The sequence below is a fragment of the Chelonoidis abingdonii genome, chromosome 11 (genome assembly GCF_003597395.2).
Source record: "Chelonoidis abingdonii isolate Lonesome George chromosome 11, CheloAbing_2.0, whole genome shotgun sequence".
NCBI lineage: Eukaryota > Metazoa > Chordata > Testudines > Testudinidae > Chelonoidis > Chelonoidis abingdonii.
Genome location: NC_133779.1, coordinates 14,661,173 through 14,675,310, shown reverse-complemented (window position 1 = coordinate 14,675,310; position 14,138 = coordinate 14,661,173). Strand labels below are relative to the sequence as shown.

At 53.5% G+C, this 14,138-nt stretch overlaps 1 protein-coding gene across 1 annotated transcript; it reads left to right on the top strand.

Annotated features, from left to right (window-relative positions):
* The first annotated feature begins 7,365 nt into the window (after positions 1–7,365).
* Positions 7,366–13,528, top strand: LOC116832360 (uncharacterized). Its single transcript, XM_032793058.2, has 2 exons — positions 7,366–7,464; positions 12,487–13,528. The coding sequence occupies exon 2, from the start codon at positions 12,529–12,531 to the stop codon at positions 13,489–13,491; it is 963 nt and encodes a 320-aa protein (XP_032648949.2). The 5' UTR covers positions 7,366–7,464; positions 12,487–12,528; the 3' UTR covers positions 13,492–13,528.
* The last annotated feature ends 610 nt before the right edge of the window (positions 13,529–14,138 follow it).

Sequence of the window (14,138 nt, the reverse complement as noted above, 5' to 3'; positions counted from 1 at the left end):
CAGAACACCACACCGAGGAGGTGGGTGGGTTACAGGAGCACTGGTAGGACCTCTCGCCCGTGTGCAGCCGCTGGTGCGTCAGCAAGTCACTGGCGTTGCAGAAGCCCTGGAGGCAGGCGAAGGGCCTGGCGCCTGTGTGGATCCCGGCATGTTTGTGCAGGTTGGAGGAGGTCCTGAAGCATTTCTTGAGTCGGTCGTGCTGGTGGAGACGCTGCCCGGTTGGGCCCAGCTTGAGGTGCTGGGAGTGGTGGGAATCCAGTGTCGCCTTGTTCTTGAAGCGCTGGCCACAGAAGGAGCAGTGGAAGCCAGGCATTGCCGCCGGCGGGACAGCTGGGATTTCTGCCGGACGCTGATGCCACAGACGCCGCAGCTAAAGGGCCACCGGCCCGTGTGGATGTTCTTGTGGCGCTGCCGGTTGGACGGGTCGGAGAAGGCCTGGCCGCAGGACCGGTGCTAGGGTTTTGAGCGTCTTAGGCGGACAGCAATTTCGCCGCCCCGTGCGCTGGTCCCGTGGCTCCGGTGGAGCTGCCACAGTGGTGCCTGTGGAGGGTCTGGTGTGCCTGCGGGCAGTCCACCGGAGCCGCGCGAGCAGCCAACCGTCCGCAGGCACAACTGCGGCAGCTCCATCCGAGCCGCGGACCAGCGGACCTCCCGCAGGCACCACTGTGGCAGCTCCACGGGAGCTGCCTGCCGCCCCCTCTGGCGGTGCCCTGACCCAGGGGACACCCTGGGCTGCCGGCTGCTGCGGCAGCACCCTGACCCAGGGTCAGAGTGCCTCTGCGGCAGCCAGCAGCCCGGGGTTTCCCTGGGCCAGGGGACCCCTTGGGCTGCCGGCTGCCGAGGCGGCACTCTGACCCAGGGGGCTCCTGGGCTGCCGGCTGCCGCAGCGGCGCCCTGACCCAGGGGACGCCCTGGGCTGCCAGATCCCGCCGGCAGCTCAGACTCCCTCTCTGTCCTAGCAGCAGGGCTGCTCAACCATTTAAAAAAAAATGGGGGGCACTTTTTGGCACCCCCAAATCTTGGCGCCCTAGGCAACCGCCTAGTCCGCCTAAATGGTTGCACCGGCCCTGCCCAGCTGCATGACTGGAACTTGTAGCACTGTGCCCCACTGCCCCTTCCCTACCGACCGGGTCCGGTCGGTGCCAGCTTTGCCACAGAGAGCACCGGGGGCCTCACCTGCCCTGTCCCGGGGCCAAGCCATGCGGCGGACAAGATTCCCCTGCCCCAGAGAGAACACCAGAGTCAGGAGTAATTTACCATCCGCTAGAGCGACCAGTACAGGAACTGCTCGTTAACGGTATTGATTAACCGCTAATAATATGCCACCGATAAATGATACATTGTTGGTAAGAACTATTAATACGTGACACCTTGCTGTTCATCAGCATTATCACGAATCAATGACACTCTGAGCTGGCCATCAAAGATCAGTAAATAATACAGCGCGAGTCGTCATTTTTATAATCCACCACTAAGAGTCCTGATGAGTCACTACATTGATGCCTGGCTAATGATAAAGCACCGATAAATATATAGATATTAATGAGGATTAATAACCAATACATTGCTATTGATCAGGACAATAAATAATCCATTGCTATTAACCCTCTCCTGAGAGCTGTATCTCTTACTCTCAGGCCGGTTGTTCGGGTTAGTGTGCAGGTGCTGGGGGTCTGTGTTATACAGGGGGTCAGACAGGATGCTCTGGGGCTCCCTTCTGGCTTTGAACTCTATGGCACGGGGCCCCAGGGTGCCAGGCCTGGGGCAGGACAGGGAACCCTCAGCCCACATGTCCCTGGCTTTGCTCTGGCAGCTGGGGGCTTCTGCATCAGCCCGCTGGGAGCTGGGCAGCAGGGAGGAGCCACCCCTTCGCCCCCCGTGTCCTTTCCATCTGCTTTAGCCTGGTGTTCACCTCAAGATTTAAGGAGAACAAACAAGCCGGACCAGAACAGAACTGCTGCCACTCTCTGGGCACGTGCCGGCTCCACATGGCTGGGCCGCGGGGAGAATTGACCTCTTCCCAGCCTATCCTATGCTGGGAGGGGTCAGGCTGGGGTAAAGGTCACTGGCCGCATTCGTCTCAGCCTCAGCCAGTCCAGCAGCTCTCTGTCCTGCACCTTCTCCGTCAGGGCCAGCGCCCAAGGGGACATGCCAATGCTGGGGTCTTGGGAAGCAAGTGTCTGCTGTGCTACAGTGCCTATGGCTTGGGGTGCCCTAGCCTAGAGCACTCCTTTAGGGCAGGGTTTCCCTTTGCACATTGATCCCCAGACTGGTCATTGTGCAAAGCCAAGAGCTCAGAAGTTAGGAAATGCCAGTATTAAGGCCGCCTGGGCAACCTTAACTCTGCCCCTTGTGCACGTGCATTGTGATCCGGTTGTGAACTCCATGGTTCCATGCTGCTTGTGCTGTAGTGCCCCTGCATCACTCAGTCACCAGAGGGGCATGGGGTGGGTTGTTAAGAAGAGCAGAGAGTTCTCGTAGGGCTAAGGCACTGGCCGGGAACCCAGGAGAACTGGGTTCTGTTCCTACCTGGCCCACATATTTTCCGCTGGGCAGGACTGTTGTATAACAGCAGCGTTTTGGCTGCGTCTGGGTGATGGCGTGTCCCCCCCTTCTCCAGTCACCCTAGAGTCTTCCAAGCGAGACAACACCTCAATTGCCGCTATATAAATCTTGAATACTGCGTGCGGACTGGGTCACCCCATCTCAAAAAAGGTTTACTGAGATTGGAAAAGATATAGAGAAAGGCAGCAAGAGAAAGGCAGCTTCCATATGAGAAGAGTCCCATAAGACTGGGACTTTTCAGCCAGGGGTGCCGAGGAAGGCAAGTTGGGCAATTTGCCACAGACCCCGCAGGGGCCCCCATGAGAGTTTTTTGAGGCCCCTAGGGTAGGGTCTTTCACTCACTCCAGGGGCCCCAGGAAACTCTCACGGGACCCGGGCCCCCGGAGCTTCTTCCACTCCGGGTCTTTGGTGGCAATTCGGTGGCGGGGGGTCCATCCGCTCTGGTTCTTCGGCAGCAATTCTGCGGCGAGGGGTCCTTCCGCTCTGTGACCCACCGTCAAAGTGCCCTGTGTAGAACTGATAAATGAAATTGTTTTTAATTGTTCACTTTATTAATGTAAGTTCTGTTCACCATTCACTACACTTGCCTGCATTGTAACTTCTGTTCACTGTTTGATTTTGTATTTCATATGACCTGGCATTGTGCCTCTCTCATACAACTTTGTATTAGAAAATTGGTAGAAAACTTTGTATCAAATGTTATAGCCCCTAAGGATAGTATAGTTAAAGTGAAAGAAACATGTGCCTTTTTGCTAGAAGTAGAATAAGATCTCCCCCCCACTCTGTAATCAATTGCCCCATTGACTGAATGAGGTGTGAATGAGTGAGGCTTGGAAGACACCCACCTCCAGACAGCTACAACAGTTGAAGAGGGAATGGAAGCCAGAGCAAAGGACAATACAACTTGTCAAGTGGGCCCAATGGAGGGGAGCAGACATATTGACGACCTCAGGGATTAGAAGCAAGCACCTTCTTTAGAAAACGCCCTCTTTGAGCAGCATTGGGACAACACCCAGAAAAAAAGCAGCACAAAGACCAACGGACACAGACCCAGATTTTGAATCTGGTCTGGATTTGCATAAGAGGGAAGCTGCTATAAATACGAGGTGTCTTGCAGAAGGACCCTGGGTCTCGTCTTGTCACCATCGGAGCATCGATCCGGATCGGCAGAAGCCCGGCTCCACCCCTCCCCCATCTAACTCACCTGGCCAGTACAGTTAAGGGGAGCAACTAGTTGGTAACAACAGCAAGACGGAGTGTGTGTGTGTCTGTGTGTGTGTGTGAATGCATGACTGTAATATATCATATGCATATGATAGAGTATTAATTAATACCTGTATTACTAATCAATGTGGCGTTTTGCCTTAACCCCCCTGAAAAGATCCCGTATAGAACTTTGAGTACAACACCTGAAGACCCGCAGTGGGGGATCCTTCCACCCCATGACCCACCGCCAAAGTGCCAGGTCTTCTGCGGCAATTTGGTGGTGCCCGCCCCCCCGCCAAAGACCCCAGGCCCCCTGAATCCTCTGGGCGGCCCTGTTTTCAGCTTGGAAAAGAGACAGCTAAGGGGGGATATGATTGAGGTCTATAAAATCATGACTAGTGCGGAGAAAGTAAATAAGGAAGTGTTATTTACTCCTCATAACTCAAGAACAAGGAGTCACCCAGTGAAATGAACAGGCAGCAGATTTAAAACAAACAAAATGAAGTATTGCTTCACAGTTACCCTGTGGAACTCACTGCCACAGGATGTTGTGAAGGCCAAGATGTTAACAGGATTAAAAAAAGAACTAGATAAGTTCATGGAGGACAGGTCCATCAATGGCTATTAGCCAGGATGGTCAGGAATGGTGTCCCAAGACTCTGTTTGCCAGAAGCCGGGGATGAGCGACAGGGGATGGATCACTTAATGATTATCTATTCTGTACACGACCTCTGGGGCACCTGGCATTGGCCATTGTCAGAAGACAGGACACTGGGCTAGATGGACCTTTGGTCTGATCCAGTAGGGCCGCTCTTATGTTCTTATGTTCTAAAGGTAGTGATTAGTTACAAATTACTTACCATCAAGTCTATCTTTATTAACCATTATTATAACTTATAGTAAACTGATTAGTTACTAATAATTAACAATTAAGATAACTTTATTTTTCCCTATTGTAACCAATCAACGAAGGTACACATTAGTTACAAATCATGAACCATTAATACAACTCTTTCAATCATTGTCGCAACTGATCAATGAAGGTATAGATTAGCTACTAACAAATAGCCGTCTAGCACAAATACATCTGTGTCAATCCTTATTACAACGAACAAGTTGATTGATAAGTCACTAATAATTAACTATCAATCGGTAATAGAGTTTCACTGATCATTATGGCAAAGGATCAATAAAGGCAATGATTAGTCATTAATTATCAGTCATCAGCCCTTATTACGATAATATCAATTAGTAATACCCTTGACCAACAAAGGTATTGATTAGTCACTCATAATAATTATCAGTAAATAATGTATTAATATTAATAATTGATTAAAAGTATTGATAAGTAACTAATTAGTATAGACAGCCAATCCTATATAGTTATTAACCATTATTATAAACTATGAACAATGGTATGGATTAGTAACTCAGAATAATTAGTCGTCAGTAAATAATATATTAATATTAACAACTGATTAACAGTATTGACAATTAGCTGTTATAAACAGCCTATTATATATTGTTATTAACCATTATTATAAACTATAAACAAAGGTATTTATTAGTCGGTAATAATTAGTCATCGTAGATTAATATGTCATTCTTATCATTGATTTAAGTTATTATTTACTAAATAATTGATCACCAATTAATAACACAGCTTCATAGTTCATTATTACAACTCATTAAGAAATTGATCAGCTGGGAACTACTAATAATAATCAGTTAATATCAGTTTTTATTACCACTGATCAATAAAGTTATTGATTATCCACTAGATATTAATCACCCGTCCATAAGGAATCATTAATCAGCATAAAAATCCTCACTTTAGGGTTTATTTTAACCAATCACCCAAACCACCAACTCAGCATTATTTCAGTGTTATTAACACTATATAATTGATCAAAATCCATGTGTTATTTTTTGGCTAATTAATAGACAGCAGATTGCCATTCAGTTAATATTTGCAGTGCGAGTCCATTCCCAGGCCCTGATTGTCCTCTCCTTGGGGCAGGGACTCTCTGATCCGTGTGTACGGCTTGTGGGCCATTGTCCTAGTGCTACCATAATACACCTAATAAACAATATACAGCAACTAGCACGGGGCCCTGGGCCATAACTGGGTCTCCTACGCGCAACCGTAATATACCTAATAAATAACAACAATAGATTTGTGCTGATCTTTAAGCCTGCATAGCCCGATTGACTTTGGTGACTGCGGTTACCAGCTTAAAGCTGGACATCTGCATGAGGGCAGACGGCATCGGAGTGGGTTTTTTTAAGCAATCTGCCTCAACCGAGAAATCGTTTCTGGGTCAGTTCTTTTTATAATGAATCCATCCTCTTATTGGGCAACATGCCAGCGAGGGCGCTGGGGTGTAGCCTGCACTTTCCGCCCCACGATACGGGAAGAACCGGCGTGTGCGAGGGTTGGTGACCAATCGCTCTGTTTGGGGCCAGCGCCGTGTGACTGGAGAAGCGGCGTAGTTATGTTTCAGAAAGGTGGAAAAAGTGACCCGGTCAGATGCAGGCCTGTTAGTCTGATCTCAGTTGGAGCCGAGGCTTTCGAATAAAATGTGAAGGGAAGTGGGATCAAATTCCCAGAGGTAAACGGACGAGGGGATGTAAACCCAAAGGGGATCGTGACAGGGTCGCCAGACGTTCTGCTTGGAGACAAGAATTGATGCTTTAGATAAGAGAAGTGCAGCAGATCGGCCATCCTTGGACTTCAGGGCAGCAGTTGACATGATGCCGCATGGGGAAATTGTAGTTAAATGAGAGACGATGGGGAACTGGGAGGTGGGTGAGGAACTGGCAGGCGGGGTGTCTGCAGCGGGCCATGCTGGAAAGTGAGTTGTCGGACAGGAGGTTGGAGTCCCTCAAAGATTGGTCTTGGGACCAATCTTACTCAAGATCTTCATTCCTGACTTTGGCCCAAAAGGCCCCTAGGGGTGCGCTAACGGAATCTGCTGGGGAACATCAGAAGATTTGGATGGCCCTGAAGGCCGGAGTGAGAATAAATGGTGAATTTGTGTCTGGGCAGCGCCCGGAGCAATGGGGCCCTGATCTCAGAGACTCTGTCTCTGCGCAGTGTCCGGCCCGCCGGGGCCCTGATCTCGGTGACTCTGTGTCTGGGCAGCACCCAGCCTGACGGGGCCCCGATCTCGGGGACTCTGTCTGGGCAGCGCCAGGCCCGACAGGGTCCCGATCTCAGCGACTCTGTGTCTGGGCAGCGCCCGGCACAACGGGGCCCCAATCTCGGCGACTATGTGTTACGGCAGCACCCAGCCCGAGGGGGCCCCGATCTCGGGGACTCTGTGTCACGGCAGCACCCAGCCCGAGGGGGCCCCGATCTCAGCGACTCTGTGTCTGGGCAGTGCGTAGCATGACGGGGCCCCAATCTCAGTGACTCTGTGTCTGAGCAGCGCCTGGCTAAATGGGGCCCCGGTCTCGGTGACTCTGTGCCAAGGGGGGACCTTGGTGCCTGGTCCGGCCGGGCACTGGGACCCAGCAGACTCCGGAGCCGGGGCTGGGCTCCTGCTCTCGGCCGGGGGCTCTGCTGGGTCCCGGTGCCCCGGCCCGGCTCCGGCTGCTGGGAGCGGGCCTGGCAGCGCAGTTTCCTGCCGGGCGCAGAGCGCAGCGCGCCCGCCCCGTGCGCCCAGCTGCGGGGATGAGAACGAGAAGCAGGTACCGACTCGCCCGCCCGCGCCCCGGGCAGCAGCCGGCTCCGGGCGGGGAGCGCACGGGCTGGCGGCTCCGGCCGCGCCCCGACCCGCCGGCCGGCACTGCAGCGGCCTGCCTGGGGGGAGGCGAATGTCAGGGAGGGGGCCGGGGCAGCCTGGGTGGGGGTCTGGGCTGTTGCGTGAGGCGGGGGGGAGGAGAGACACCGGGACACAGAGACGCCCATGCAAATGGACACAGGGACGCACAGACAGACGCAAGACAGACACAGTCCAGACAGACATGACAGGGATGCACAGATCGACACGGGACACAGAGACAGGCAGAAACCAGGGTGCACAGACAGGTGGACATAGGGACACACAGAACACAGGACACACAGACAGACACCGATGGACATAGGGACACACAGACAAACAGATACAGGACACACATGCAGACAGACACTGGGAGGATGCACAGACAGACACAGGACACACACAGACAGACACTGGGATGCACAGACAGACACAAGGACAGACAGACAGACACTGGGATGCACAGACAGACACAGGACACACACAGAGACACACACTGGGAGGCACAGACAGACAGACACTGGGATCCACTGACAGATACAGGGATGTACAGACGGACACAGGGTCATACAGACAGACAGACACAGGGACAGACAGACAGACACAGGGACAGACAGACAGACACTGGGATGCACAGACAGACACAGGACACACAGAGAGACACACACTGGGATGCACAGACAGACAGACACCGGGATACACAGAGAGACACACACTGGGATCCACTGACAGATACAGGGATGTACAGACGGACACAGGACACACAGAAAAAAAATAGACACAGGGACACACAAACAGACAGACAGGGCCGGCGCTTCCATTTAGGCGACCTAGGCAGTCGCCTAGGCCACCAGGATTTGGGGGGGCGGCATTATGCCACCCTTGGTGGCAATTCAGCGGCAGGGGGTCCTTCCGCGCTCCGGGTCTTCAGCGGCAATTCTGTGGCGGGTCCTTCACTCGCTCCGGGATCCACCGCTGAAGTGCCCCGAAGAGCGGGAACGTGGATGCCCCCCCCTCCCTCGCCGCCAAATTGCCACCGATCGGGAGCGCGGAAGGACCCCTGCCTAGGGCGCCAAAAACCCTGGTGCCGCTCCTGCAGACAGACACAAGGATGCCCAGATGGACACAGGGATGCACAGACAGACACAGAAACAAATGAACAGACAGACACAGGGACACAGAGAGTCAGACACAGATGCACAGACAGACATAGGCAGGCAGACAGACACAGGGGTGCACACACAAACAGACACAGGACACACAGAAACGGACACCAAGACTCACAGGCAGACACAGGGACGCACAGACAGGCAGACGGACACAGGGCCACATAGACACAGGGTCGCACAGACAGGCAGACAGACACAGGGACACATAGACACAGGGATGCACGGACAGACAGACACAGGGACACATAGACAGAGGACACACAGGTCACACAGACAGACACACCCATGCTCATTCCATCTCCGCCGCCTCCCCACTTGGCAGGCGGGCAGGGCCCTGGCTCTGATGCCCTACACCTGCTGCTCTCCCTCTGCCTGATACAGCTATCTCAGAAGCTGCCCGCATGCAGCCCTGGTGCCATGGGAGAGGCGTGGCCCCTGGCAGGGCAGCGCAGCATGTCAGGAGGTGCAAGGCGCTGCACATTCCTGATCACTTTTCTAGGCACAGGCAGTGGACACTGGCTAGGGACAGGGAGCGTATCTGTGCCCTGGGGACAGGTGCCCAGAGGGATCTGTCCAGGGAATGGAGAGAGCAGGGGAGGGCAGGTGTGGGGGGCACTGTTATGGAGAGAGGAGAAGGGGAAATTGGTGGGGGGCCAGAGGGGGGAAGGAGGGATGAGAAGGAAGGTGGATTGGGGGACAGGAGCAGGAAGCTGCTGGGAGTGGGACTCAGGACTCCTGGGGTCTATCCCCTGCTGTGGGAGGGGAGTGGGGTCTACTGGTTACAGCAGGGGGGCTGGGAGCCTGGCCTCCTGGGTTCTGTCTCCAGCTTTGCAAGGGGAATGGCATCTAATGGTTGCTAAAGATGACAATGCCAGTTTAATAGCCTCAGACTTCTGCAAGTTATTTGACTTGGTACCGCACAACATTTTGATTAAGAAACTAGAACTATACCAAATGAACGTGGCCCACAATAAATGGCCTTCAAAACTGGCTAACTGAGAGGGCTCAAAGTGTAAGTTTTAGCAGGGAATCATCATGTGTTTCTAGTGGGGTCCCTAAGTGATTTCTAGTGGGGTCCCTACGGTTTCTGTTCCTACATGATTTAATGTTTTTACCAATGGCCTGGCAGAAAACAAAAAATCGCCACTCAGAGAACACGGGAAATAACGCAGAGGCCAGGTCACTGACTCACAGCAATCTGGGTCTCTTGGAAAACTGGGTGCAAGCAAACAGTGTGTTTTAATTAGGGCTGGCAGTTCATCACAGTTAACTCACGCGATTAACTCAAAAAAATTAATCGTGATTAATGACGGTTTTAATTGCACTGTCAAATATCGATTGAAATTTATTATAAATGTTTTTGGATGTTTTTCTGCATTTTCAAACATATCGATTTCAACACCAATACAAAGTGCACAGTGCTCACCTCCTATTTTCATTTTTGATTACAAATATTTGCACTGTAAAAATGATAAAATAAATAGTATTTTTCGGTTCGCCTCATACAGTCTTCTAGTGCAATCTTCTCACCAGAAAGTGCAATTTACAAATGTAGAATTTTTTATTACGTAACTGCACTCAAAAGCAAAACAGTGTAAAACTTTAGAGCCTACAAGTCCACTCAGTCCTACTTCTTGTTCAGCCAATCACTCAGACAAACAAGTTTGTTTACATTTACTGGAGATAATGCTGCCAGCTTCTTATTTACAATGTCACTTGAAAGTCAGAACAGGCATTCACATGGCACTTTTGTAGCTGGTGGTACAAGATATTTATGTGCCAGATATGGTAAACATTCCTGTGCCTGTTCGTGCTTCAGCCACCATTCCAGAGGACATGCTTCCATGCTGATGATGCTTGTTAAAAAATAATGTATTAATTAAATTTGTGGCTGAACTCCTTGGGAGAGAATTGCATGTCCCCTGCTCTGTTTTACCTGTATTCTGCCTTATATTTCATGTTATAGCAGTCTCAGATGACAACCCAGCACATGCTGTCTGTTTTAAGGACATTTTCATTGCAGATTTGACAAAACGCAAAGAAGGTACCAAGGTGAGATTTCTAAAGCTAGCTACAGCACTCGACATCTTAAAAGAGCAACACTCCGATGTGGAAACTACAGAAACCGAACCACCAAAAAAGAAAATCAATCTTCTGCTGGTGGCATCTGACTCAGATGGTGAAAATGAACTTGCGTTGGGCCACTCTGCTTTGGATCGTTCTCGAGCAGAACCCGTTGTCAGCATGGACACATGTCCTCTGGAATGGCAGTTGAAGCATAAAGGGACATATGAATCTTTAGTGCATCTGGCACATAAATATCTTGCGACGCCAGCTACAACAGTGCCATGCGAACGCCTGTTCTCACTTTCTGGTGCGATGTAAACAAGAAGCAGGCAGCATTATCTCCTGCAAGTGTAAAGAAACTTGTTTGTCTGAGCGATTGACTGAACATGTAATAGGACTGAGTGGACTTGTAGGCTCAACGGTTTTACGTTGTTTTGGTTATGAGTGCAGTTACGTAACAAAAAAAAAATTCTACATTTGTAAGTTGCTCTTTCCCAATAAAGAGATTGCACTATAGTACTTGTATGAGCTGAATTGAAAAATATTATTTTTTATCTCTTTTACAGTGCAAATATTTGTAATCAAATATAATCATATAAAATGAGCACTGTGCACTTTGCAGTCTGTGTTTAATTGAAATCAACATATTTGAAAAAGTAGAAAAACATGGACAAATATTTTTAATACATTGCAATTGGTATTCTATTCTTGTTTAACGGTGCGATTAAAACTGCAATTAATTTTTTTAATCGTTTGACAGCCCTAGATTTGATATGGTAAAATGCCAAGGTATCTGGCTAGGAACAGAGATGTTGGTCATGTGTGCGGGCTGGGGGACCCTCTCCTGGGGAGCAGCGACTCTGACAATGACTAGGGGTGAGTGGGTGGCTTGGGGACCCTCTCCATGGGAACAGTGACTCTGACAATGTTTGGGGGCAGGCGGGTGGCTGGGGGACCCTCTCCTGGGGAGCAGTCACTCTGACAATGATTGGGGGTGGGCGGGTGGCTGGGGGACCCTCTACTGGGGAGCAGTGACTCTGACAATGATTGGGGGCAGGCGGGTGGCTGGGGGACCCTCTCCATGGGAACAGCGACTTTGACAATGATTGGGGGCGGCCACGGTGGATAATCAGCAGTACAGGAGCTCCTGGTGCCATATTGTGACCGATAGATCTAATGCGATCGTGGGAAACGGGAATCTCGAGTAGGCGCAGAGAGGTTATTTTAGCCCGGGATCTGGCTGTGCGGGCGACCGTTGCTGGGATCCCGTGTCCAGTTCTGGGGCCCACCAGTCAGGAAGGACGGTGATCAATCGGAGAGGGGTCAGAGAAAAGCCAGGAGAACGGCTACAGGGTGAGAAAACCCACCTGAGAGGGAGAGACTCCAGGAGCTCAATCTAGTTAGCATCACAGAGGGAAGGTTCGGGGTGACTTGTTCCCTGGCTATCAGTACCTCCCTGGGGAACAAATATGTAATAACCAGCTCTTCAATCCAGCAGAGGAAGGTCTAACACCATCCAACAGCTGGAGGCTAACGCTAACCAAATTCTGACCGGAAACGAGGCGTCGGAGCAATTAACCACTGGTGGATTCTCCATCACTGACAGTGTCTATCGGGGACGGGGAGTTGATGACGGGATGAAGCCGCCCTGGCTCCAGGGTAGATGGGACCCACTGGGGCGTCTCCGGCTCTCACCCTGTCCCCTTGCCTCGCAGCGATGGCCGGCTAGGCGAACGGAGTGCCGACACAGCCGCCAGATGGAGCCAGCCCAGCGGAGGGAGTGGGACGGCGTGCAGGGGGGCAGCCCGCCCTCGCAGATGGCAGAGGGAGGCGAGGGCCACCCGGGCAGCCAAGCCCGGCAGGACCTGGAGGTGACGGGGATCTGGCCGGCTAGCGTCCGCTACGCCCAGCCCACGCCCAAGTGGGGCGAGGCTGCAGCCCGGGGCAGGCGGCCGGAGGGCCCGGGGGTGTCGTGGGCCCAGCCGGAGCCTCCCAAGCCAGGCCCGAGGGCAACGTGGGGTCCCAAGCTGCACTCGGCTTTGACGGAGTGGCCCCGGGGTGGGGACCCCCCTCGAGCCCCGCCCCCGAAGCCGAGAGGCCCCTACCGCAGCCGGCTGGCCGGCCCCGGCTGGCTCCTCCCCCCAGAGGCAGCAGGAGCGGGCATCCCACCGTCGCCTCCTGAGTGCCAACCGGAGGACAACCTGCTGCTGATCGACGCCCAGGGCGTGCCCTACACAGTATCCCGGCGGGACTTGGAGGCGGGGCCGGCCCCAGCCCCCCGGCGGGCGCACTGCTGCTCCGTGTGCCGACGGGCCTTTCTGTACCTCTCGGACCTGGAGCGGCACCGCATCAGCCACTCGGAGCACAAGCCCCACCTGTGCCGGGCCTGTGGCAAGGCCTTCAAGCGGGCCTCCCACCTCCAGCGGCACCGGCACATCCACACTGGCGAGCGCCCCTTCCGCTGCGCCGTCTGCCAGAAGGGCTTCCGGGAGTCGGGCGAGCTGCTGCGGCACCAGCGGGTGCACACGGGCGAGAAGCCCTACCAGTGCCCGCTCTGCCGTCTGCGCTTCACCGAGCGCAACACCCTCCGGCGACACGCCAAGCGCAAACACGCCCGCGAAGCCTGCTACCAGGGCGCCGGGCCGGGCGCCTGGACTGATGGGGGCGAGGGCCAGCCCGGGTGGGCAGGGGAGGGCAGCCAGGAGGTGGGGAGCCCCTGAGAGCACCGGCAGCCCGGGGGGATGGAGCGAGGCTGAGGATCAGGCCCCCTCAACTGCACTGGGTTCTCTGGGGATGGGGGCCATCAGGGATGGAATTAAGTTGGGTGTCCCTGGGAGTTGGGGTCACTGGGGAGGGAGCAAGGCTGGGGGTCAGCGCCCCCCAGCTGCACTGGGATCGCAGGGAGATGGGGGCAGGGACCCCTGGATTGTGCCGGGTCCCGGGGGGATGGAGTGAGGCTGGGGATCAGGGCCGCTGCCCCCCTACTGACCACCCAGTGTGATGCCATGACCCCTGGGGATTCAGTGGACGGGGGAAGGAGCTACCCCCCCACCAGGCACTATCCCTCCAGGAATAGGGGGAGGAGGGAACAACTGTGTTGGGGGGGCATATGAAGGGAATGCCTGTGTCTGGGGGGCGCACACTGTCATACTAAGGGGCTGTCCCAGGCACTCACCCAGTGGACCCAATAAAGTTGTTGGCTCTGTATGGCCGTCTGCAAACTCCTTTGGGGGGTGGAGGGAGCAGGGGTGCCCATTGGGGGGGATGGGCAGGATACCAGGGTAGATGGGCCCATGGGTCTGATCCGGGGTGCAGAGAGGGGGCAGGATACCAGGGTAGGTGGGCCTGTGGGTCTGATCCAGGGGAC

Excerpts from the sequence above, each read along its gene's own strand:
- LOC116832360 (XM_032793058.2), top strand. The coding sequence starts at position 12,529 with ATGGAGCCAGCCCAGCGGAGGGAGTGGGACGGCGTGCAGGGGGGCAGC.